Genomic DNA, 27647 nt, shown 5'->3' on the forward strand with positions numbered 1-27647 from the left:
ATTAAAGGGCAGCAAAGAAATGCTTTGCTTCAGCTGACAAATTCAGAAAAGGAGCAGAATTTCCCTTCTGCACAATGGCTACAGTAAATCTGTGCTTTACACGCCCTCTCTCATGACTGTGTAAGACCAAGTCACCGCTGGAAAGTGTCACTAGAGCGTAGCTACCTCTAGGAGGAGGTAGGGCAAGGGACTACAAGGTACAAGTGACAGTGCGAGGATCACACTGACAAGGGGACCACAGACTCCGGAGAACTCCCTGATCCTTCAAAGAGGAGTTCTGTTGACTCTTCGGTGTCCCTGCAAAGCAGATGGAACACCGGCATTTAAGGTCTCATCCCACAGAGCAATAGTGTGTAATACTCAGTTTAGCTCAGCCGGAAATGTTACTTAATCTTTTTAGGACTCCCACCTGCATCACAGGAATGTAGTAACGCAAATCCCAAAATTAAATTTCTCAGTTGTTTTTCCCATTAGAAAGTAACACCTTAGGACAGTCAAACTTTAGCATAGATAGCATGAAGAAATATTGCAACAGTTGCCCTCATGATGGTAAGACCATGGCTCTGTTCCCACATTTCCTCCTGTTTTGTTAAAGCTGTGGCCAATTTAAGTTAGCTACAGCAGCACCAAAGATGCATTTTTTTTTTTTTTTTAAAAAAAAGGCAACTCAGATAATGAATATAAACAACCCCCCTAAGGTTGGAGTTTAAAAAAAAGTGAAAAGAAAGGAAGATCCTTAAAACGAAACAGGACAAAATCCCAGCTCCCCTGAGGCTGGAAACAAAACTGCTGCTGCCATCACTGAGGCCAGGATTTCATCCCCCACGTGAAAAACGGCACTCGCTGTACTGTTAAACCCACCGCCCAACACACATACACTTGTGGATGTGCCTTTGTGTGGTGGCAGCTTGGGAGGGCCAGCAGAACACGGAAAACCAGGTAAAATCCTGAATCACACAAGGGGACTAATGTGGAGAAAACACGCACGAGTTAAATAATGGCTGTACCAATGTTCTGCGGCTCTGGCAAAGACAGAGCCGTAAAAGCAGTTATTATGTATAAATGGTTATTATTAGTGGCATCCTTGACAACAGTTTCAAAACAGCACTGGGCACAACAGTACAGCAATCTCCTGAAAATCGCGTCGCCCAGCGTGTCAAAATCTTCAAAGCAGTTGTCGTTACACAAGCCTGTAGTCTGGCACAGATTCAGCCGTGCCATGTGGAAGACTAACGTTTCGTTTTTAGGGCACTTTAGGACTTTCGGTGCTTATGGGGAACAGTCTGAACGTGGAGTTAGAAAGGAGCTCAAAGTAGATGATGCAAAATGCCTAAAAACATGTTAACGAGATGACAAGGAGCATGATGTGGCAACACCGACGAGACATCCTCCCACCACCGCAGCCTGTCAGAAACAGGAGTAGCAAGAACAGAGCTGTTCCTGGGAGGCTGGTGTGCCCTGCCGGGGAGCGCACCGCGCATCTCACTCACCAGCTGCCGCTGTTTCGGTGGGAGAGCAGGAGGAGGTGCCAGATCTTGAGAGGGGTCTAAGCTGATAAAGGAGTCATTGAAGCCATAGACTTCCATGAGGTGCTTGTTCTTCTGCTGGTAGATGTGCTCGTTCTGAGGGGTCTGGTAGAACACGGACGGCTGCGGCTCTGAGTAGTCTTCCACAAACTGCATATATGCCGTCACTGCAAAAAAAGGTCACATCACTGCTCCTGGTCCACACGCTGCAGCTCCAACAAGCAGGCATTCTCAAAATAAAGTAAGAGTAAGGCCGTGCCACTCTTATTTGGGCTTTGCTGCAGGCCGGGAGCAGCACGGCATCCGCGCTGCATTCACAGGTAGCTCACGCAGTCAGCTGCCATCCTCCTCGCAGGAAAGGATCTGAATATCCCATCCTGCGATCCAGCGCACAACAATCAATCACAGGCCACAGATATACTTGGCAACACTTTTGCTTAAACCAGTGAGATCTCCAAACAGCTACTTGACAAGTTTGATTCACTGACGCTTAGCCCAAACCCCCTCCTCATGTAACCCATGGTAATTTTGAGAATATTCCTCAACAGGCAATGCCCACAGTCACCAAAAGAAACGGAATAACTTCAGTCTGCTTTCTAGGAGCCACAAATCATCTTGCACAAAGATGCAACCTTGACAATAAATCTATAGTAATTTCTGTGCCTGTAAGTCATACCTGTAGTCAGCAAGATTTCTAGAATGAGGATGTTCACAGCCTTTCTCTGTTCTAGCAAGCTGATAAAACTGTTATCGGGGAACACCCGCCTGCAAGACTGGGGGTACCTCTCCCTCAGCTATTTATATGCCACTGCCAATGCTGGCACAAGAGACTTACCTTTTAAAAGTGCCACTGACCATGCCTCCCCGCCTCCCCACCTCCTTAGCTCAAATCCGACACCCTTTGCTACCATCCCTTTTTAAAAGCATCTTAGCATCTCCAGTTCTCGAATCCAACCGATTCAAAAGCATTTCTGACATGTGGTTCAATGGAAATAATAAATGGGATCAAATCTCCTTTAGAGGACCATTTCATCTCTACAATATCCTTCCAGAATCTATGAAAAAACTCACTCAGGTCTGCCTATGCAGCTCTGACAGAGGATTAGTTACTGCTGCAGTATTTTAGTCTTGAAGGGGGAGAATGACACCCAGTGTCACAGAAAGACTACTATAAACCCCTGGAATTATTAAGGATCAGAAGTGTACTTAATAAATGTAAAATAAATACAGAAGTCTCTTCTGTATACCTGAAAACAGGAGCAACAGATGTATTTAAGTGTCTTAAAAAAGACTAACCAAGGCCATTTTGTAAATACGCTGTCATGCACAAGATACTCTGTGATCATTCCTCCCTTCTTCCTGATAAACAAGCAGTTGTCAGTTTTTGTAAATCTGGTCATTAGGTGGCAATTATTCAGCTTCTGCTGGCATTTCAGTTGTACAGCTGAAATGAATGGATGACTTCAGTAAAAGCTATAAATACGACGGCGACAATGCAGTATTCGCACATCGTGAAGCCAGTTCCCACACTAGCTGCAAGGCAAAGCCCTCTGTTCACCCGCCAATGCAGACATACACGCCAGCCTATTTCAAACAGGATGCAGCCGTGCAAATGCGCCGGCAGGAAGGAGTCGCTTTGCACCTGTCTTTTGCACCTTTTTTTCAGATTTCCTCTAATATCTTAAAATCTGTTTAGAAATGGAGCTAACACAGCTGCCCCTTCCCACAGAATGATATCCCTCCTCCAAAAAATAGAATAAAGAAAAAAAAAGAAAAAAAAAAAAAAGGTTGTGGCAATAGGAGCGCAGGAAACCTCAGCTGATGGATTTCAATCCTGACCGGTAACAGCTGCTGTCCCCATCCTGTGACCCCACATGGCGCTGCCAGTGGACAACCTGTCCGTGTCCCACCGTACTGCCAGCTCCCGCACAGCTCTGCCAAGGCTGCTGAAATTCTGACCTCCAATACCCCCTGCTACCCAAGCCTTGCTCCTCTTCCTCCCCCAGCCATCCTCCTGCCTTCCCAGAACCAGTTCATGGAGGTAAGTCACCACCCTTGCTGGTTCAGACCTCTCCTTCTTGAAGGGAGTGTGGCAGAGGTTTCAAACTGCGCACACACACGCATTGGTGTGTGCTTGTGGCCGCTCATCTGCTGCCGTCGGCACTCATGTTAAAGCCAAGATCAAATTTGCTCACGCACATCAATTTCAGCCTAAGTCCTAAGAGTGAAGAGAAGCACATTCTGGCAATAGTGTCTTATTTGAAATCATGGTGAAGGAGTCTTGGTGTAGAAAATATAGAATTGCTAAAATATTATTTTCATATGTCCGTGATTCAGTTGACTAAGGTACTCCTATTAATATCCGTGCCCTGAAAAATGCCTTGGTATCATACTACAACTTTAGAGGACAAGATCTAAAGATGACTTATGAAAGATAATTCTCTAGCAGCAAAAGTGAACTAAGGATCAAGACTCCTTGGAGAAGTGTAGAGGACAAGAGCTTGAGGAAAAAGACCGCATTTTGAGAGCTAATCAACTGAGTAGGACAAAAGCCAAGGTCTCGGGCTTGGCAGTCCTGGTACAATGCAGCAGACATTGTCATTCAGACCAACCCTTCATGTGGAGTTACCTACAAAGACAGTACTTCACTGTCCATATCTGAATAGAACCGACAGGATCATGCCGTGAGTTCCTGCGTTCAGATATCTATATAACACAACAACTCGGGAACTGTTGGCGAAAAGGGTATCACATTAGACACTTGCGTAAAATTAAATTACTGTAACTCAAGGTAGTACGTCTGAATGCTGTTGAGAGCCTTAACTCAATCTGCAGGGGAATAATGAAGAGCTCTTTTATCGCAGCTCTTTATGCAGCTAATGCATCCCATCGCCATGGCAGCTCCGCTGCCTTGCTTGTTACAACTAGTCCAGGGCGGGTGAGCATGTCTGCTTCTACTTTGTCATCTTCTCTGTTTTTAGGCGAAATGAAAAAACAGTTGGGATGGTGAAATACAACCCTGGCTCAGCAGCAGAGACTGCAGAGCGCAAATTAAAATGGGCGTCACAAGAGAGTAAGGGAGCAGGACCACTCCTGAGACTGCTGTTTGCAAAGGGTCTTCTCTCCCCCCTCTTCCTCCATCCCCTTTTCCCTCTCTGCTGTGGTTTTTAACAAGGCAGAAATTTAAAAAGCAGATGGGAAATTACATCACCAGCTCAGATGAGGCTGCACGCCCTGCAGCGACTGTGCAGAGGGAGAGATGGGGCTGCTACGGTGAGCAGCCGGGGTGGAGTGACGCAGTCGGAAGGCAGCACCTCAGGAGGGACAGGAGGTGTGAGAGAAACCTCTCCCATCACAGCACCATGCCCGGCTTATGTCAGTTCTGAACCCAGACAGAAAATATTTGAAATAAAAATAATAAAGTCCCAGACTGAGGCTAGGAACACCTTCCCAGCAATCTGCCTGCAGTGCCTTGGCCGTCATTTCTGAAGGAGCTAAAGCTGCTCGGGGGTTTCTAGCACACACCAGTTCTGCCCACGTGGTAGAAGTCACAGGAGCTCTGGGGAGAGCAGCCACCGGTCCTGGAAGCAGCACTCGGCTGCAGGAGAGGAGAGAAGTCAGCAAGCGACCTCTTGTCAGGGAAACACCCTTGGAGCAGTGGTTTTTGGGGTCTGCAAGGAATTGCTAGAAGATTATCAGCAATAAGGCACGTCTGCAATAAAGGTAAGGCACAGCAGCACCCGGTGCAGAGGGCTCGCTGAAGGTCTAGCCCAACTCCTGGCGCCGTGTCAGCAGCCTGTGTTACAACTGGCCCCGAACAAGCGCAACAGATTTGTGTGCATGGACAAGAGCCAAAATGATGGAAATTCTTAAGCTATACGGCACATCAACTCACTGGAGAAGTCAAGGTCAAATAAGCCAGTCTTTGCTGTCACCTCCGGGAGGAGAGCTGTTTTTCAAAGAGCTCGCATTATCCGCTGGCTAAGCCCGGGCTGCCCTCAGCATGGTTCCTGCAGTTAAATACCAGCTGCTTACAGGGCACCAGGCTGCATTTTGTTCCCACTGACAGGGAGGGAAACATGAATAAGTGCCTCGCTACTAGTTTCCAAGCTGTTTGCGGGATGATCTTGTTATTTCTGACTTTGGGCTCTTCATGGCAGAAGCTGCTCCGTGTCTGTGGCTTGTACAGCAGGAGCACGACGCTGGTGCTCAAGCAGAAGTCTGGAGGAATTTGCCCTTAGCACAATAACATGTACTCTTACAGCACAGTAAAATAACAATAATTCATGCCAGACTAAAAGGCTTATCACTCCTCCGTTTAAATTATACAGCAGTCAACTCTTGGAGGTCCCTCTGAGCACAGCTCACAGCAATATACACGGTTAACTCAAGCAGGATTTGCTGCATATTACCAATTAAAAGACCAAAGTCTCTGCTGCAACATTTCCTGACAACTACCAAAAATGACCCACAACAAAAGGACTACAAGCAAGTCCCACCTGTGACAGGTCTAGATGTTTTTAATAAATTCATGCATCTCCTCTGGATCCCAGGAGTTTGTTGGAGTCATGGAAGCAGCACTGCCTCACCTTTGTGATTACACAAGAATATCTACATGCATCAGCCTCCAGGCAAAAAAATCCTGGGTGCTACCATACAGCCTGAGTAATGTTTTACTGCCCTTTTAATGTTGAAAATAAAAGTAAAACTAACAACCACAGATCTGTGGTGTGATATACTGAGGAGTAAAGACAACCTAAAACAAGTTCGCAGTGTCACATGAACGCAACTAAAAAATCAGCAGCAGTAAGGTATCGGTCCAAATTAGTATACAAGCTTTGTAGCAAGGATGCTTTATCAAACCATCAGAGCTGACAACACATTAGATAACAGCTTCTACCTTTCCTAACAATGCAATCTGATCAATACTCCAACAGCTTCTGATAGTGCCAGACGACAATTAACTTTATTCTAACATCAAAGAAAATTCACATACAAGGCCTTGGTATTGAGGTTAAAAGTGTGCACGGGCAATAAAAAGAGAAGATAGCTTTTAAAATTGTTTTTAACTCCTTGACAGCTCACATGATAACAGAAAACAAAGACAAGAGGCTTAAAGAGAAAAGCAAACAGCCCAGGTCTCTCTTTCAACCGTCAAATTGCCTCTTACTCAAGACTCACGCAGGCGTCTCCCCTACTAAAGCTGCCTGCGTGTACAGAGGTGCATTTTCCTGCATCCATCCCAGTCTGCATGGTGGAAACCCACCTGGACCCAGCCCTCATTTTTAATATGCAGAGCCCACAAGGACCCGATCTTACAGGAAGGAGCCTCTGTATCACACCCCCTTGCAGCTGGTACTGCAGGCGAGTATTTTGAACAGCACAAGCCATAACAACCAACCCTGGCAATGCCCCGTGCCAGCATTTATTTCCTTTCTGATGTCTGTAGACAAACATCTAAGCTCCTTTATAGCTGCTTTCAGTATCTTTTAACTGCTTGCTTACAGAGAGGGATAAAAGTGGTTTCCTGCACATGGGGACACTGAACTACAAGACCTTTGCTTTCAGGTGGGTCAAGCCCTATGGTCTGATTAAAATCCCAGAGGGCCACCAATGTGGAGTGGTCACTTAGGGATAATGGAAATGCTTTCAGCCAATGCACTTTTAAAAAAAAGTGACTGGCACAGGAAACTATCACAGAAATGGCCAGAATACTGACCTTGCCACACAACGCACCGATCTCACTTCCACCTTATTCTCAGCAAAAAGACTATAAACTGCAGAAATGAGTCAGAAGGCCAACTCAGCACTTTCGAATCAGCTCTTCACTTGGGCTGCCAGCCGTACGCCATAACGCTGTTGATCCAGATCTTGTATACGCTACCTCCTCATGCAGTGTAAAACTGCAAAGCCAGCCAGTGACTAGTAAACTAACACTGACTAGTAAACTAATATCTGCTGGATCTCACTATGTAGTCCACAGCCATCCTTGGAGGATCAGTACGGCAGCTTTTTCGGCATGAGGTTTCACATGTTTTCAGCCCTGAACATTAAGGAAATCAGAATAAGGTCGTGAGCTTGAGTCACAGTCAGTACTGGTGTGCCAGGAGTCTGGCGGGGGACGGCGAGCTTTTGCATCTAGAGGCTGCTCATTTTAACGATGTGGGAAATTCTTAGGCATCCAAAGGAAATGAGATCCCGTAGCTAAACAGCAGTACTGGACACTAGGTTAATAGTGTTGTCTTGCACAGCTATGTGGGTGCCTATGTTCCTATTGCCAAATAACTGCTCTGGCAATCCTTGGTTTTGGACAGAAAAGCAGCCCTTTCTCTGAGCTCTTGGAGAACACTCAATTCTTTTCTGCAGTGGGAAAACATTTACAAAATGGGGGCAGGGGGGAAGGAATGGACATAAAAAGGGAGGAAAAACCAGGAAGATGCGCAAGTGCCTCAAAGAGTCGCACTCAGGTAAACAGCCAAGTAAAACGGTCTCACGACAGTAATGAAGATGCTGTGTGATGCCAGCTCCCCTGGGCCTGGATTGTTCCTGGCTCCAAGAGCCACCCCCTGCCCGCCAAAGGACTGACACTTCCCTTCCATGCCTTTGACACTAACTGATTTTGAAACTCAGCCTCACGTAAGCAAGGGCATTACCTTGAGGTCACCATTACTTAGTGGTCATCAGAAGCATGACAACTGCACGGTAGTGGAAAGGTAGAAGTAAAAAGCACAAGAACTTGCTTACTGTGTTTGTTTTTCTTCTCTGGCAGAGGTGGTGGCTTCTCTGGGTCACTGTTAGAATCTGGAGCAGCAAAGTCAGCAATGAATTCAACTGGTGCTGAAGAGTTTCCTTGCTGGAAAGGCAAAACAGCAGCAAACGGCGTGAAGGGTACTGATGGGACGGACGCTGCATTCTGCATGTCATCCTCCGAGATGTTATCGTATTGGGAAGGGTGCCTCTCGTAGGACACCCTGCAGCCTGAGTTATCTGAAGTCTGAGAGGCTGCGCTCCTCCTCTTCTTTTCTGGTAAAGCTGGAGGAGTCTCTGTTGGCTGCGCTGCTCCCGAGAGGCTGCAGAATTCCAGCAGAGGAGCGCTGCCCTGTGGGAGCTGGAAAGCATGTCCATGGAAAGGGGAGCCAGACTCACCCAAGGACTCTGGCAACGGGCTGAGGATACCTGGCATCTGCTGAGGTATCTGGTCAGCGTTCGAGAGGTCCTGCTGCAGGAATTCATAGTCCGGATCATAGTGATCTGATTGATCTGGTTAAACAGAGGGGACAGGAGAACGATGCATTAGTTTCTCTCTTTTACTGTTTAGCCCTTCTCTGTTTTGCCCCTCCCATTCCACCCGTTAATTAATTAGTTCATTTAATCAGAGTGGTACTTCCTTGCAGCAGGGACCATTTTGCTACACCTTCTGTAATGTCCTGTTAATAAAACTCTTATCACTATTTCTTTACACTAGCAAACAAGTAACAAAAATTCAATAGGAAGGTCATTGCAGAGATTATTTATGTTTCATATTCCTATTTTTGTTTTCTTTCCTAGTATGTAGAAACAACATCACTTTAGTCTACCAGAACTGTCATTTCTGCAGACAAGGCTGAAATCAACAAAACATTCCACTTGAGAGCTGAACTGAGTTTGAACACAATCATCTATAGCTAGGGAAACACATTCCCCTGGGCTTTTTCCTATCCGACAGAATATAATTCTGCACAGAACCGCCTGCAGCAACTACAAGATGACAGTTGCAAGCACAATCCATTTACTTCTGCATCACAGCTATGACAGTTCCCAAACGAGAGTGAAGGGGGCTTCTCCAGCGGCCCCGGACGCCCCCAGCTTACCTAACGTTTCACAGCTTGTGTTGCGTGAGCACTGACCACTGTCGCGGTCCAGAGAAGAGAGCTGCTCGTCAGACTTGCTGAGTTTGCCGATGCTGCTGCATGGCGAGAGGCGAGGAGATTCCCCCCCATACGAGTGGCTTCCACCTGACAACCTTCTCTGGGCGTAGCAGTCAACATCAAAATCCTTAAGCAAAAAAATCAAATCACCGTCATTCTTGGCAGCTCGCTAGCAAGCAAGACGCAGGTCGAGGAGCAAACACCTCACAACTGCATTAAGAAAACCAGGAGGGGAGAGGATCAGTGCTGCTCACCCTCTCTAGTTAGACAAGCTTGTCTAACTAGATCTAATCAACCTCTGATTTGGTAAAGGGCCCACCGCAGGGAGCTCTGTGGTTTTGCTTCCAGGTAGGACGTGCTGTGACCCACAGTGGACTTCACAGCCACTGAGAAGATGACCAAGTTCCTCACCGCTACACACAGCTGATGACTGCTTGACAAGACACTGATACTACGTAATCAGACTGCAAGACGTTTCATTAAATAACTGGGGCTTTAGCAAGTATTTGCTTAGCTTAGGTGCACGCAAAGAGAAAATAACCTATAGCGAGATATAACTTTCGGTGCCTATGAGTACATTTCTATTTTGGAAATTACTTCAGGAAAAAAAAAGTTAAACGCTCAAGCATTTTCCCACTCCTGCAAAACAACCCAAGTGTGCTTGTACCAGTAACTGAAGCACTGCCATGGCTTTATCCGGGTCAGCCAACCGACGGCAGAGGCTCCCTAAGCCAGAGGTGAGGCTTTGGGGATGAGGACAAGACTTGATTTTAGTGCAATTTAATGATTCAGGTCCTAACTGCTGAGTTAGTAAGTCACTGAATGCGTAAAGCAACCCCAGCCACGTACAATCTCATAAACACCAGACTAGCACAAGCCATGGAATATGGTTAACACACACAGTCCCAAGTTTTCCATTTTTCTACCAGAAAATCTACAAATTTCCCCAAAGCAGCAGCAGTGGTCAGAGGAGTTGCTCAAACTACTCTTTGGGTTAACAGATGTTTTAAATTGTGACTGGATGAATACAGACTTCTGACCTCGATATGCCCCGTGCTCCCTGGCCTGTAAGTAAACGCTGGTGAGATCTCGGGAAGCTCAGCCAGCCGCTCTACACCCTCATCTATTTGACACGGCAACACTCAACCGCTCACATCCTCACACTCTGCTACAGCTCAAGGCAACAAAGTTTGCAGCAATTTGTTAATTAAATCCAACAACACTGTAAAAAAAAAAAAAATTAAGCTGTACACATTCTTTATTATACTGATGTTCCTGCCACTACAACTCCCGCTCCGGAGCTCTCCCGTAGGGGGCTGTTTGGGATGAGCAGCAGCGTGCAGGGAACTGCGCGGCTGCAGGTCACAGCATCTCTCTGAGCTTTTGCTACAGTTCACAGCATGTTTCCCTTGGCTTTCACAAAGGGATTACGCCATTACCTGTCTGTTGATTCCAACTGGTAAACTGGATCCACTGGTGGCTCGACTCATGGGGGCCACAACTGCCACTCTGGTTGGGGACGGTGCTGACTGCCTTTTTTTAGGGGGCAATGCTGGTGGAGGGCTGCAAGACACAATAGGCATTGATGCTTCCATTACTCTTCCAGCAAAAAGACTTTTAGAGGCTTCACGAGCTTGTTTTCCAGAAAGCCTTTGACTTGCCAGGCTCCAAGCTCACAGGTTCTTGCCCAAAGCTGGCCAGGAGCTACTCAGCAAAATATACCCAGTAACAAATATCAATTTAAGAATACTCTCACAGGTAAGGTTCTGTTCCGCGATTTATTTTTTAAGGTTGGAAAAAAGTTGGTATTTCTCAAACAAAAACAATTGCTGTTCTAAAAATTATTTTTAATGGAGCTAATTAGCACGGTAATTATTTCTTAATAAATGCGGTGAAAATCTGAATTAAACCTTTTGGTTGACCCTAATATTGTTTCAATTCACAGAAGTCCCTCCTCCTCCAACCTTCCAGGTTTGAAAAAACGTTCAAAGTTTTAAAAATTTACAGGACAGGAAAATTATTTTTGTGCCCTTTTACTCTCCTGGTGAACAAACCCAGGTTGGACGGGGCTTTGAGCAACCTGGGCTGGTGGGAGGTGTCCCTGCCCAGGGCCGGGGGTTGGAACGAGATGACCTTTAAGGTCCCTTCCAACCCAAACTGTTCTATGATTCAGGGAACAAGACGGTCGGTGTTGCTCTCACCACGTATACTGTGAGGGCCCATGTTTTGGCATGAATCTGTTTCAGATACACACATTAGCAGTAACTAGTGAGATTTTAACCGGTGTACTTTTAGTTTTTGCTTCTAATGACACATAATTCTGGTAACTGTCAAGCCTTCAAGGTTCCCAAGAGCACACATGTTCTTTTCCTGGAACATACCAGGAAATTTTCATATAACCCATGAGAATTTGTAAAATACACAGAAATGTCATTCTTTTTGCCAGCCACAGCCCTTGATGGCACATTTTCAAATTAGTACATGACACGTATTTTTCACACCATTCATCAGCGCCAGTACTAGAGAAGAAAACCATCGTACACACACACCAAAAACCTGCAAATCGGGGGTTTTCTCTTCCTTCTCAAAATAGAACATAGAAACTTTCATGTGGTTACTCGCAGAACAGGGTAAGAACAACCAAGTAAAAGATTTTTTCACGCACTATCAGCTCCTTTCACTCTTAAGCTGATAGGCAATGCAGAACAACCTGGAGGTGCAGGACAGATTGGTGACTGCCAGCTGAGGTTAGCAGAACATTTCCCATTGATACAACAGCACAAGACGCCATTGTACGGAGTGGTATTCACATAGTTTTAAATAAGGTTCTTAGGCATTTATGTGATGCCTCTCATGCATGGATCTCAGGGCATGGCACTATCCTCGCACAAAATGAAAGGAAAACAGCGATAATGAAGGGTACAGCTCAAAACAGGACAGAGAGAACACAGTCATAAACAGAGTTCAGGAGTAGCGAAGAATGACTCTGGAGGACTGGAAATTCAGAGGCATCACTAACCATCCTCATGACCTCTCTTGTGCACATTTTGCCAAGATTGTTTAACAAACAAGAAGCTGGTAAGAGGCACTGGTATGCTTCAGTCAGCTCAGCTGGTTGGCCAGTATTACCTGTTTTCTGCCACACGAATACTAGGCAGAGGGGGTTTAGGAGGTGCAACTTCTTCATCCATGGAGTCAGTCAGTAGCTCGTTGGATTGAGTCATATTAGTTGTTTTGTTGAGGATCTCCATTTCTCGGTCTGTAAGGGGAAGTTCTGATGGGCTGCAACAAGCAAAATACAGATTGTAGATCATAAAACACAGTTGGAATGCAGCAGGCTGACAGATTAATACATATTTTAAATTACATGCAATATGAGAGGCACTTACAGCAGAAGGCAGAATTTGCATCTGCAGGTGGAATTCCAAGTATATGCAGAATACAATGTGCATGTGTCATGGCCAAGTGATGTTTCATTGCCAGATTTTGGTATCTTCCCTATCACAGCATATTGTCCTCTTTAAGTGATTCCACTGTAATGGATGAGGCTACATAAAAACCACTATGCTACCCTCTGTGAAGAATAACTGAATGCTTTAATTCAACTCTCAGTAGCCAGAAATTATCCCTTCTATATCATTCCTGCACACACAAGAAATCCTTGTCAGTAACCCACCTGTCAGATTTACATGCTGGTAAACTGGGTTTAACTGGGCTTGTGGGAGAGGGATGCTCCTGCTTTTCGATCGTGAGTCTGACCAGCTCCTGATGGATGCAGAAAAGAAAAAGAGAATAATCATTATTTGCTGAATGCCGCACTCAAACATCCTAGCACAGAAAGGGATGCTGCTGCAGTAAACCCTTAGTTACGCAGGGTATGGATTAACGATGGCACGGACACAGAGAGCTGAGCTGGGTGCAAGTCTGGTACAGAACCACACAAACGATGCACCGCTGCTTCTCAGGAGCAGCCTGCCCCCAGCAGTAGTTTAGCCGTATTTGAGTTAAGTTCATAAACCCTGGCCATATGGGGATTCTGCACAAGGCCACATATGTGCCTTTTTGCTGTGCTTCCTCTTTCCTCTATCGTCACAAACGCGTTCCAATCCTCACATCACCCTAGAAAATGGCAAATTGACTTTACATACATAAATATGTGTTACGCAGTGGAATACTTCACCTAGCCAGTAAAAAAAAAAATCTTTGTCTTTTATATGCAAGTATGTGTTTATTTCAAAAAGCAAATTTTCTGTAAGTAAAATTACACAGTATATAGAAAAGTAGAATAATGAATACCCTTCAATCATAGAACTACAGTGGTAACACAGACACTGAATTGACCTCAGACTTCTGTGCTGAGTGTCCCCAGTTATGCAACAGAAACTATTTTTAAAAAATGTACTTTCCTCTGTTTCATCCTCTCTTTCAGGATGAACAATCTTTAATTAAAAACTTGCTATTCCTTTTAGACTTTAGAAATTCCCCTATAAAGTTTACAGAACATCACTAGGAAAAACAACCGTTGGACCTGGGAACCTACAAATCCCAAACAAGGCTTTTCTGTAAATCAGACGATTTGGAAATCACATAGTGACACAATTTGACTTTTCTGGCTGCAGCTGGCATCGTGCTCGAAGTTACAGTCAGGAGTGAGCCATGAGACAACGGACTGCCACCTTCCTGCCCTCTGGACAAGCTTCCACCGCTGAAGAGGTTTCTGGAGACTCTTGTGCAGTTTAATGGACTCAGCGTCGGACCCTGCAGGGCTACTGGGTACTCGCCAGCAAGAACAGTGACTCCACACAATGTGGTGAGAGCACAATAAGGGAAATAAAACGTATGGGCACTCAAATCAAAAGCCAAAACACTCCTTAAACATCCCCTGAAAGGACTGTGGAAGGGAAAATGTAACGTTTCCTTTTCCTCACCTTTCTTCACCACGTTTCACACCTTAAACCAAGCCAAGGCCAGTGCCGCAGATGGCGGTGGTGCAGCTGTGCTGCAGTGCTGATGAGCCCCCGACACTCACGGCTGAAGTGCTCTGTTTTCCTATTTTGCCAGTTGTAAATGGACACAGGCTTGTCCACCATATGGGAGTGTAGGTTACAACGGGGGAGAAAAACAATTCAATCTGGCTCAAAAGTATCTTTAGAATTATTCAAACGATTGTGGCTGTGAAAAAAACCCCAAACACCTCCCACCAGAGACACCAAGACAACATATGATTGCCAGTGTGTGAGAGGATCACTTTTTCCTTTAAACTTCGACAAATATCTCCAGATTCCCTGGACTCTGACTTTTTCTCTTCTCTACTAACCCCAAAACGAGAATTAGCATTTGAAAATCAAGCCAAGATCTTTAGTGTACACACAGAGGTAATCAGCACGCAACCGAGCCAGATGCACATTATGCTATTCCTTATCAGCAAGTAAAGAGATTCCTGCAGCAGTAATTAGAGATAATTAAAGCCTCTCTACAAACTTATGCTACTTCAGCAAGCTGGAAATTCCAAAATGAGATGGATTTTTAAGAAGTTATGTAATCAAAACAAGGATTTTTTTTTTTTTCTTTTTATATATGCCTCGCAAGGCACTAAAACCTGAGATGAAACCAGCAAGTAACACAAGTGAACAAGAGACTCCTTCATGTTCAATTCTGAAAATAAAGGGGGAAGTAAGCACTGAAATGTGGAAGTGGATCTGGTGTGATCTGCCAGAAAAACAAAAAACGCTCTCCACAGCAGAGAAGTGTCCAACTTCTCAGTTCTGCTTCCAGATCTCGGCCCTTCTAAAATAAACCTTGTTCCTCACTCTGCAGTAGATGAGCGCACGCCGCTTCCAAATGCTGACCTGTTGATGGGCAGACACGTTCGCATCCACCCAGCCAGCCACACATCTGCTCTAACCATGCTCCAAGCTGACCAGACGTAAGCCAGCTCCAACTGGAAGGCCAAAATAACTTTCAGTCTAACAACAGAGTGGAGACTGATACAGCCCTGCCGCTCAGCGGGGCTCGACAGCTCAGGCTTAGCACTGTATGGATGTTTCTGCATCGCTTCCAGCCTGGGCTGGCTCGGGTGGTGGATGGCGAGACCTTCCACCCCTCCGCACAGGCACGCTACTTTGGCGGGATGGCAACAGGTACCGGGGGTTCAAATATGACCTAACGTGAAAGGACAGTGGGTGTCCAAGTCTCACGCAACGAGACTACACAGCTGCGTGCTGGACCCGGTGATAACACGGCTCTCCACGGGATTGTGCAGATTCACTCAGCGATAACAGAGTGAACTGTCTCGCTGTTTGCTGGAGTATTACAGCTCAGATACCACAGCGCAGATTTTCACATACTGCAAATTGCTGCTGAATTCCAACACTAACAGCAGCTGAGACTTTACTCTAAACTCTCTTTTCTCCATCCTGCTGTGCAAATTTAAGACCGGCTTTACTTTTCAAATCTGGAGCTTAAAGTTAAAGGGGCATAATGTGCAAAATAATCCTGGAAAAGCTGTTTTCTTCAGGTGATGGAAATGTTTTGTTTCAAAGATATTTGTTTAAAAGGCTCGATAAGTAATAGCAGATTTTAGTATCTGTGTTTGAGCAACATTAAAGAGACACTCAGAGCATGCAAACACCCCATCCAGAGTCCTAAAAATGTGACAGCCAAACCTTGGGAGATCCACTTCATTTTTGCATCCAGCTCCAGTTAAGAAAAACTAAGCTGAGTTTAAGTGCAGTGAAAGATGCCTGTTCCCGATACACTAGTCCAGGTGAAACACCTGCTGCAGTTCTTAAAACTCTACCCCAACTTTCCTTCTGTACTTGATGTAATCATTCACCTTTAGATTCAGCCCTGCTCATGAAAGAGGCTTAACTTTTGCTAGTTTGCAAAATAAGGTTCCCAGGAGGTATGATGTCTCTCCACTGGTGCCCTGAGCCCCGTTCAAGCAAACTTTTATCTGCAGCACTAGGACAGCTGAACGAACAGCCTCCGCGGCCATCAGCCCAGAGACAAGCCTCTGAAACAGAAATACTGGGTACCAAAAGCTTATCGGGAGGTAGAAGGAAAGCCAACAGCTTTCCCCGGGTGGGGCAGGGAGGGCACGCTGTCAGCAAGTCTCACAAAGGACACAAAGGTTTCTGTTAAACTTTCCCATTAGTTACGTAAAATTAATCTCCAGAAAACTGAGCTTAGCTCATCACCTGTTCCACACCCTAATCCGACGGCTGAAAGCGGTGATGTATCACTGACGAACCCCTTGAAATGTATGTTAAAAGATGGAGTCGCAGTCTTTGATTCTCTGTGGGCACTGACAGGGACCATTTCCATTATATTTTGCCTAGACAGAAAATATGCAAACTCTGTCTTGTAATCTGCACGGGAGACTGGGAATGACTTGCTGAAAATTTAATACAATGCTCAATAAAGATTTATTGTTTCTTCCAGTTCATCTAAATGCCAGGGTGAGCATTTCAGAAGTGCACACCAACAGCCAAACTGTCTGTGCTAGTCTTTAACCAGTGCACCGAGCAGCATCTTTTCACTTACGGAGCAGTTGATTTAAGAGGTAGTTTACTGAAGGGAAGAATAAGATCTTTATATTTTACCTGCACTTAAAAACCTCATTCAACTAGATCTCTTCTAAAATACATTATTATATCCTTTATATAGTACAATTTACAATATTTGTCTCGTTTACCTTGACTCCATCCAGAACAGCTTTTATGACACCTTTGACTGTTGTCACCATCTCCTTGTCTTCTGAATTTACGCCTTCCAGCATGACTTGATCAGACCAGCGAATCAGATTGGCCAGACTCTGGTACACACGGCTATAGCAGGACGAGATGGCAGAACTGGATGGCATGGGAAGAAACAGAACAAAACAAAATTACGGAGATACTACCAAATGTTATGAGAGTGCTTGACTTAAAATAAATTTCACACCGTTAAAAAAATGTGATCGTTCTCCTTTTCGCTCTGACATTCAGAATTTGTGTTTAGTGGGTGACAAAGCCCGGGTCTCTCCTCCACTGCAGTTGCTTTCCCATTCTCCAGCACCAAATGGGATGACATGAAGGTACGATCAACTGTTCCTTCCCAGCTAACTGAGAATGAATTAGCTGTGCTGCAGGTTAACACAGCCATGCTAAAAAGAACGTGCTTTCCCTTTTAATTTACAGGTCCATTCTATGCCTTAACTTCAAAAGTAAAATATTTAAGTCCTGTATTTAAGTCTAATTTATATTATTTCAGTATTATCTACGCTTTCCTTCTTCCTTATTAACTTTCCCCAAAAAAGTCTTAGATAATTGAAAGCTGACTGTACTCATTCCTCTACAAATAATTTCCTCACTGTTTATAATGCCTGAAAACATGTAATTAAAACCTGCTTCTTTACAGAAATTGAACTGAATGAATTTCAGGTTTGGAAGAGGAAGGGTGTTGCTTTGTTTTGTTTTTAATGAGAAACAGAATTGAAGCTATTGTTCTGAAGGGGAAAAAAAAAATTGGAAGGTTGACAACTCTAAATAAAAGTTAACTGTAACAACAGTGCTCACAGGCATTTTCCTGGCCGTTCTGCAAACACTTACTTCATTACTAAACAAGGTGTGTTAACAGTACTGCTGATGGCAACGCTTCAACAATTCTTTGTACAGTTAAATCAATTTCAAACTGCATCAAAACCGTAAACAGATAAGAGAAGGTGTAATCTTGCAATCATTGCTGATACAAGTGTTCCAGATCTCCCCATTTCTCACTGGTATCCATTTTACACTGGCTTAACTCCAGTAATTTCATTATCTGTGAGAAGAGAATCAAGCCCACAAGCTTCAATGAGATTATTTTGGTGAATGAGGTTTGCAGGACTGGGGAAAGAACTATTGTCAAGCTACAACCAGGGGGATATAAACAATGGCAAATACTTTTTTTTTTGGTTGTTGTTGTTTTTTTTAAAGTACGCTGCTTGCCATTTGTTCTAATTTCAGATTAAATTAGCTTGGTAGGAGATATTTCCTAAATAGGGCCCTCCCCCTTCTCTTTCTAAGGCTTTTGATTTCTGTGCCATTAATCTTCAGTCTGCTTCCTTCTAAAGAGGCGGTAATTGAAAGCCCATTTTGTGCTAGATTTAATTACTTTTTTCCTTGATGCAAATGCTTCCCCTAAAGCAAAAAGAAGTCCAACAATAATTGTAGGGCTTTCTTGCGCACTGACACAAGTCTTGCTCGCTTTTCTTGAGGGGGATTTGCTATCAAAATCATCCCTTTGTGCCCTGCCACTACTTAAAAGAAATAAAGTGCAAAGGTAGGCACAAAAGGACATGGCTTTTTGAGAATGCCAGATCCCTTTTTCTTCTGTGAGGCTAAACAAGGCAGAACATACATATGGGATCTGTGCTTTAATACATACTATTTCCAGAAAGAGAGACTATGTAGAAAACTCCATTGACTACTGACTATGAGAATTGGGTAAATATGGATATCCAACTGTCCAGGTTGCAGGAGTTCACTAATAACAAAGAGGGTATAAGAAATTTGAAGAACAGAACTGTCTGAAATACTGTTGCTGCTGAAGACCGTTTAGTTGATATTTATTTCCAAATATATTCTCGGAAGGAAATATCACCCAGTGAACACCCAGTGGAAACATAAATCAAAGCAAGTGACTATAAAGATAACGTGTACTACCCTAAAAATGTTTGCTGACATTTTACATGTTCTCCTGGTGTAAGGGGAAAGTTCGTTCTTTCTTTCATTAAATGAAAGCAGGTGCTTGTCAGGAATTCAGTGGCTGTGGGAAGCCTGACAGCAACTGAAGACACTTTTGTGTCTGTGTCCAGAAGCCCAGTGCATGTCCCCATTCTAACTGCTATTGCTCTTTGTAGTTCTACAGATCTAACCTAAACTGGACCTCTCCTGTCTCAGCCACAGCTCTGATGCTCACCCATTGCCTCCTTCATTTTGTAGTCAGATACAACCCCGGCCTACACGTTAGGACCAAACACAGCTAAGCATCTCTGTTTGCAAAATATTTGGCACCCTACTGCTGTCTCAACCATACTATAACTCTTCCTTGCACCAGAACCGAAATAAGCATCTTGAAACAAAAATTTTGGAGATTCTCAATAGGAAAACAAATAGGAACAGCACAAAAACTGGCAGGATTTCAGGAACCAAACACCCGCATTTCTCTGCCTACTTTTGTGCTTTTGTCTGTGCTAATTTTTCTCTTTCCATATTATTCAACGATGTTTGCTTGTTTTGTGTAAATCAGTTGCTCCCACATCTATGGGATGAACAGCAGCTATATCTCTATGGCTTCACAAGTCTACAAATTCTTAGAATCCACGCTGAGCTTTGCTTTGGCAAATTTCTACTTCTTTTCTGGTTTCAAACCCGTTGTCTAACTGGTTAAAACATAATACACATAATCTGTTAAAACATAAAACAAATAATCTGTTGAGAGCATGCAGGAATGAACTTGGACTGGTTAATCTACTGAAGTACATCTGTTTACTTCTGTTCTGTATCTGACCCAGTAAAATCCAAAAAAGCAGTTAAGAGTGCAGGCTCAGACTTCTCTAATATCAGGGTGGATAAACCGAGCACAGAAAGGGATTACTCTGAAGATAAACTCTTTTTCAGGTAAAAGCTATTGGATTTGTTAGCTTTTAGGATACCATCGTGGACTGCAGAAACAGTATAGCATCTGAGGAGAGTCTCCCGCTAATAAATGAGGAATTTCCAAGTTTATGCTAAGAATGAGCCCTTCCGCCTCTCTGAAACCATTCTGATTTGCTTTATCTTTCCACAGCACAGACTTCTTCGCAGCAGGGAATCCGCTTTTAAATTATGTTTGAAAACTACCACATAATTAGTAAAAATAGCAGTCACTTCATTAGCCGCTGCAGCATTTCCTGTCTCCTGTGCGATTCTTCAGACACAAGAAGGAGAGAAGCCGGGATCCTGCTGGTCTGTCACAGTCCCAAAGCCCAAGAAGGGTTTCTTACCCTTCCTTCCAAGAAGAAAACTTACCTTTGCTGGATGCGCGGATCGGTTTGCACCAAGGGCAGGATGGCTTCCAGCACTTTGCTTGCGGAGCCTGGCAGCATCTCCAACACTTTCTTATCAACTGCCATTTTGTCCACAATAGTCTTAAAGTAGCGCAATGCACTGACGACCTCCTTCTCCTTTTCCTCTAGCCATGATACATTCTAAAAAGGAGGAAAAAAGGAGAGAGACGTTAAAACTTCAGGATTTTTAAGGGGAAGGCTACTTTATCTTACCTGAAGTACGGCGACACAGAATCGGGTACATTCCATAAAGACTGGAAAAACCCCCTTCTACCACAAACACTTTTGAATTGAATTAGTACTCTTTCAAAAGAACAGTCAGTGCAAAATTGCACCCACACTTTAACCTTCTGAATTATGTGCATTCCAAACTGAAGGCTAATCTTGATCAGTTTTAGGCCAAGATTAAAACTACTGATGACGTGAAGGGCACTGCTTTGAAACCCACACACCAAACTGGGAGGGTGAAGGAAAAAAAATATACCAAGTACAGATAGTAACGATAATGCAAGAAAGGAAGCAACAACTACTGATTTTAATAGAGTTGCCCCTCTGATGCAATCAAAACCCTTAAGCACATCTCACTATCAAAAGGTCTTTTCAATCAGTAAATGCAGTGTATCAGCTGAAGGGAAAGACAAAAAGCAAAGAGGAAAAAAAAAACCCACACAAGCAGAAAAACTTCAAAACTCCAGAACAATCCAAACAGATGCCTCCATTCTTCTACCCATCCTTGATAGTTCCAGTGACATATGTGGTGTTCACCCTTATTATTCTGGTTAATTCTGCTGACTCCAGTATGAAAGTGGTCTACAGCCTTGTCTCTCCATTCACAAATAAAAAACTCCTTCCTGATAGTCTCCAACCTCAGTCATTTTGTGATGCTGCTGGAAAAGGGAACTCACACGGGGACAGACTGTGAAAGCTAAGTTTTGGCATCAGTGAATGAATGTTGCAGAAGGGAACAATTCATTGGAATAAAGCTGAGTTGCGGTCACCAACTTCTGTGCCATCACCAACACCAGAAGAGGAAACTCAGAAGTGACACGTGATATCTTAATGGCATTGTGCACAGGGATTTTTTTTTTAAAGTTTACCAGAGTATGCCTGGAGGACTTTCAATGCCACAAGTAGTTCCTAAGTGAGATTTAAATTAACTACTGAACACTGCTAGAAAAGGAGCAGGGAGCTTAGCAGGGTCAGGTTTCATCCATTATCTCCTCAGTAAATGCAGCTTCAAGAATTAATGACCTATGGGCATTGTGTGCTCCCCATACTCTTGTCAGCCATTAAACTGCTGCTTTTCTGCAAAATCAGACCAGCAGCCCAAAAGGTTTTAGGAAGAACAATTTCTAGGCAGCACTGGTTAGTAATTTGGGGCCAGCTGCATAAAAGGATTAGAGTCCCAAGTTCCATCTAGCTCCAACTTTAGAAGTCTAAGTCCCAACCCAAGATCTGCAAACCGCCCTCTCCTCTGGGAAGCGCCCAAACTCTGCTGCTGCTCCCACTTCTGACAACACTGCTTGCCAGGCAGCTCAGAACCTGAGCTGTCCCTCACAGCCACCGTGACGTCCCTTGCTGAGGAGCATTCTGGCAACTCGCTGATGTCAAAAATGACATTTCCCGTTTTTCAGGCACGTGACCTCACCGCTGCACAGTTTACTCCAGGATATGGAGAAGCTCAGTCCCTTTCATGAAGGTTTTGCACTTCATATGAAACGATCATGCATTTCAGGGACGAGAGAGCCCATATATTCCGCATGTGAATATGACTATGGCCCAGTGGTCACAGCTCTCAAACAGAAGTGAAAAAATGTGGATTGCAGTTCCTGCTCTGATGGCTGTTTATGTATTTCATTCAACAACTGTTTCCTGCAGAAAGACTTGCGACTTAATAGCTTAAACACTCTCCTGGTGCACAGGAGGGCTGGGCTTGACTCAGAGTTTGGGCTGAGGATGACAAGTGGAAACACAAACCCTTCCGCTGAGCAGATGAAGGCATGCAGATCCAGCTACCGGCCACTATTTGGGACACAGCCCTTTTTTTGCAACTGCCCTGCTCTTCGAGCGACGTTCCCTAAGAGCACTTTTTATGAATCCCTTTCTGAGGTCCAAAGGTATTGTACATATGTGTGTATACATGTGCACACAAACACAACCAAAGAAAGCCTACACATCTTACACAGGATTGCAGGTTCTGATACAGAGCTTAGATATATAAATGTCAGTTGTTGCTACGAGGCTGAAGTCTCTCGTGTTCAGTACTTTACTCACTGAGACCTGAGAACAACAGCAATAAATCTAGAGAAAGGAGTAATAACCTGGTGGGATGGATGGATATTAACATATTCCAGTGTCTGCACCTCACAAGACTAATGACATGAAGTTTTTCCAGCAAACATTTTAGTGTGTCCCCAAAGCCAAAGTAAACACGCAATGGTACCCCTCTGGGTCGGCAGAGAGGACCTGAAGTAACCTCTCATTTCATTTCTCAGTGGAGGTGAACTTGCCCCAGCAGTTACCCCACCCCAGCGAGAGCGCAGATCAGTAACTGGGGGAGCTGCTGGGGCGGCAGGACCACTTGGTTCACCCATTGCCCTTTTGGGCATTAAATGATACAAACTTAACATCCAGGAAAACAGCATCTCCCCTCCATGCCCCTGCCTGCCTGACACATGCAGACATTTTTGCACGATTTTTGAAGTTTTCCCTCAAATAATCGTTACAAATGGGTAATTGTATGAGATAGAGCTGACCCAGAAAGGGTTACAGTGAGCTGTACAAATACACCCGATTACAAAAGCTGGAACAGTCCCCTTCCTCCTGCATTTTGGCAGTGAAAAACCTATTATAACTTTGCATACAGTGTTGATGGACACTACTGTTCCTACAATATGACCTATGATAAGAATCAACGACAGGGGCCGGGGGACAAAAGGAGGTTCTGAAAAAAGCTCCCCCTATGTTGTCCACATCTAGGTACAAAGGGGAAGAGGAGAAGACGCCTGCACGGGTTAAGCATAAACTTCAGGTTACACATAGTGATTTTACATTAATTTTTAGTATTGCTATTTCTGCTCTACGGTGATTATCTACTTCAAGAGTATAAAAATAGCATCTTAAGTACTTAAGAGGGAGGAAAGGATGATATTTGGTTTGTCAAGTGTGTCTTCTGACAGAAAATCTCCTGTTTGTCAACTGACATCTGTATCCCAGTGAGAGAACCTGGTGACAATCCAGGCATATCCTCTTCTCCACTCGCTCCCCACAAAGCTAACGAGCTGACGACATCCAAATAATACATTAGTTGGATAGTAGCTATTAAAATAGATCTGGAATGAGCCAGAAATCAACAATATTTCACAGTGTAAAAATGTACATGGCTTAAATAATCATGTACAATAATAAAAATTGTTGTGTTTTGTTTCCCAATATAAAAAAATCCCGATCTGTACATAAAAATGTTTTACATGTTCAGCATGCCATACCAGTAAATCCTCTTGAATTGTATTTTTAGGGAGAAGAAAGAAAAGCAAAAACTTCACCTATTATTAACGTGGTTATATATATCTGCTATATTTGCATTGTGAAAAGGGCTCTTCATTTTCTAATTTATTTAATATGTGGTCACATATCAGCTTAAAGGAAGGCCTCTAAATGATCTCAATATCTCATCCTGAAACATCGTTGGAATTAAAAACCTTCAAGGAGTACTCCCAGATTTTAATTTTTTTTTTTCAATTGTATTTTTTAGTAGCAGTCAGCAATACAAGGTGCTCGGCTCCCTAGAAAGCATATCCACAGCGTCCTGGGGAAAAAAAGACCCTATAGCCTGGGAAATAAAAGCTTCATCATCTTCCACCTGATGGTGCAGAATAGCGCTAGGAAGCCCTGCAGCGACTTCCCTGGGTGTTAAGCACATCGCACAGTGTAAGATAACTGTATCTTGCTGACTGCTGTCAGTAACACGACAACAATCCTCAGCAGAGATAATCTAAAAAAGTTTGCACGTCTGGTGCTGCACATTGGATGAGTCTTTCTACAACAACTGGGAAACATTTTGAATTATCATAAATAACCTCGCCTGTTCTTAACTTTTGGCTAACATTTACACTTGAGGACTGACTGCAACAGTATTGTTACAGAGATATTCTCCATTCTACATAATCAGGTCACAACAGCGGAGGAGATAACACTTCCAGGTTTGCGCTGGGAAAGAGCGGTGACCTCAGCTCTTAGAGGACTTGAAGTATATCGGGTCTGAGGAGCAGCGCGCTGGAATCAGCAGCTGCTTGAACACATCTGTTTGACTCTCCCTGCTGACGTCGTCAGAGATTGAGCGCATCTTTGGACCAGCTTCAAGGCTTTGCTCGCCTGGGTTTTGGGGTTTTTTAAAGGATCACACCCCAAAACCAGGCAGTTGTTTGGAAGCATAACCATAGGGTGTGCATGTGGCGGGGATGTGTCAGGCCATAAACTACATTCCATAATGAGATATTTAAACGCTTATGGAAGGAGGTCTCATCAGGCTCTCCAAAGTACATGCCTTGATTACTCTTATTTTATACTACACAGTGCCTTTTATAACTAACCATAAAGTAACCCTGAGAACGCCTGAAAAATCTGCAGAATTCCGCAGAGGACAGTGTCACACACTGAAAGCAGGGCCGTGGATTTTGATAAACCGAGTACCGGCAAGACTAACAGAACACGTCCTTTATCTGCTTACTTTGTTCGCTGACTTCTCTGGTGTTTTCACTGTCAGGTCAGCTTGCTTTCCTTTCTTTGAAGGGGTTCTCTTTATTTTTGGTGAATGAAACTTGCCCTTCAACTTCATAGTGAACGAGGAGAGATGGGAACGCTCAGAATCTAGAAAGACACAGAAATGCGTTACTAGTTAGGGTAAATTTGTTGAAACCAGGGAAGTTGTGTTACAGCATTATCTGGAAGACCAGCCTATAAAAATACATTGCAACCATGTAAATTTATTGAGTGGAACAGGAAAAAAAAAATTAATAACTGTGGCTCTCTATTATGTTTCCAACCACAATATCACCATCATTTCCTGCTTCCCCTCGGAGGCAGCACAGCTGCAGTGCAAAGGCAGGAAGCGCGGGGTTGCTACCGCTCCGTGCCTTGGAGAGAAAAGGAAAAACACCTCTCTTAAAAGCACTTATCTCCAGCAGATCCCAAAGTACTTTACAAAGGAGGTAATCGTCATCCCTCTTTCGCACAGGAGCAACCAAGTCAAGGGGATGAAGCGACTTGTTCACAGACCCCTGGCAGAGCAGAGCTCCTGCCCGTGTCCTGGCTGGGGGTCAGTGGCCACCGTGGGCGTGCAGGCAGGGGTCTGTCCTGTACCCAGGGCTGGTGGCTGCTTCAGGAAAGGAAAACACAGCCCGATGTAGTGCCCGGCCCAGGCTGCCGATCCCCACCTCTACCACTTGGTAGCATCACCTTTGAATGTGGCTCCATCCAAGCAAAAATGCCAGCCCTCGTCATTCACAGTGGGTTTCCCTTCAAATGTACCAAACAAACCAGAGAACGGAGGAACCACTTCCATACTGCAGCATCCTCGAAGAGGCTTAATTACAGAACTGCTCAACCCTTTTAAAAACTGTATTTTCATGTGTTTTTTGAATATCTGAAAGCAGAAGTCTCAAAGGTTTGCAATCATGCCACATGCAGACTTATTGTTGAAATATATTTTTATCTGTTTAGCCATGAAGCTAAATAAAACTAAGCTGCCTTGTAGAGAGCAATTTAGAATGTATTTTGAGCAAAGAGCACTTTTAACAAATGAAGTTTTGAATCGCTCTCTAGTGACCCAGATAATTCAACAGAAGACACCAAACTTGTCTGTAACTGCATTATCAAAAAAGTAAGCAGTTTTGCTGTATGCTTCATTTTTCTTTTAGATTATTTGGGAATTGACTGCACGGGCTGTCGTGAGTCAAACCGACACAGTCCCGTGCATGCAGCACTGCACCACCTTGTTAGCATGCAGGCTGCAAACAGAAAAGGCTGCTGAGTCAAATCTAGCACCCAGAAGCTAAATACCACACTGCAGCGCAAACGCCGCTCCTCGTACTCAGAAATTACCTAACCACAGCTAGAGGGAAGGAACCTGTGCTTGCCTCCCCGTAAAGGCTGTCTCCCTTTAAACTTGGTTTCCCGGTAGAGTGTTAAGACGCTGCCATTAACACCTTCACCAGAGCCAAAACTCCGGTTAGTTATGTTCTCTAGATCAAAATTTTGCAGGCATCCTATTAATGGAAGCTGCATCAGCACCGGTTCTAATCTAGTCTGGCTGCAGACATGTTCTCCATTTGCAGGAGTAAACATTTTTCAGAGTTTTCTTTGTATCATGAAGTCCTGTTTAATGCACCGAGGAGGGAGGCACTAAAAACCTTGGTCACTGCAGATAAATCCAGACGTATCAGTTGGCCTCTGAAGAATCACTTGCAGCAGCTGGCACCCAAACTTAGCAACGATTTACGTCATTGCTTTACATCCACAAGGGGATCTCCAAACCTTTAAAACCCCTCTGGCTCCACAGGGTGCTGAAGGTCACCACTGAAAACAGTCCCTGGCTGCTGTGATAATGCTCTTGCGCTCCTACCTAAAAAATAATTTGTATTTATTTTGCACACCATATGAGAATTTCTATACGTGTTTGTGCACGCACGCTTGCCAAGAGAAGTCATGGCTCTGAATTTATTTTTCAAGAACTGGCAAACAATTACAATAATTAATCTACAGGGAAACAGTGGTAGCAGCAACAAATTGCGTCTGGCTCCTCCATAGGCTGCAGTGAGATCCAAACTGCTCGTCTGAGTAAGAAAATGTTCAATGCGTAGAAAACCCCTTGGTTGCTTATGGTGATAATTTTGCCTTGTAGGGACAAGAAATTTGGAAGGGGAAAAGATTTCAGAAGACTACAATTTGCTTTTCTCCTTCGCACAAGACATCTCCACACACCTCTATGGGGAACACACACCAACAGCTGAACCCAAGTGCGTGCATGGTCTGGGACCTCCAAAAGGAGATGTCTTGTCAGTGGAGAAAGTTTCTCTTCCTCAGACAGCAGATTCCCTCCACCACCACCACCAGCAGCCTAACCATTTCCCTTCACTCTCTTTA

At 44.2% G+C, this 27647-nt stretch overlaps 1 protein-coding gene across 1 annotated transcript in view; it reads right to left on the bottom strand.

Moving 5' to 3' along the window:
- Positions 1 to 27647, bottom strand: part of RAPGEF1 (Rap guanine nucleotide exchange factor (GEF) 1) — an 84947-nt gene that overhangs the window by 27107 nt on the left and 30193 nt on the right. Inside the window, exons 2-10 of the mRNA XM_009892230.1 lie at positions 25234 to 25373; positions 20467 to 20645; positions 17130 to 17286; positions 13110 to 13198; positions 12563 to 12715; positions 10873 to 10996; positions 9377 to 9560; positions 8271 to 8777; positions 1491 to 1693 (exon numbers count right to left, since the gene is read on the bottom strand). Coding sequence (XP_009890532.1) covers positions 1491 to 1693; positions 8271 to 8777; positions 9377 to 9560; positions 10873 to 10996; positions 12563 to 12715; positions 13110 to 13198; positions 17130 to 17286; positions 20467 to 20645; positions 25234 to 25373 — 1736 coding nt within the window. The remainder of the gene's footprint in view (positions 1 to 1490; positions 1694 to 8270; positions 8778 to 9376; positions 9561 to 10872; positions 10997 to 12562; positions 12716 to 13109; positions 13199 to 17129; positions 17287 to 20466; positions 20646 to 25233; positions 25374 to 27647) is intronic.

This window comes from Charadrius vociferus, unplaced genomic scaffold (genome assembly GCF_000708025.1).
Source record: "Charadrius vociferus isolate BGI_N301 unplaced genomic scaffold, ASM70802v2 scaffold549, whole genome shotgun sequence".
In the NCBI taxonomy this organism is placed as follows: Eukaryota; Metazoa; Chordata; class Aves; order Charadriiformes; family Charadriidae; genus Charadrius; species Charadrius vociferus.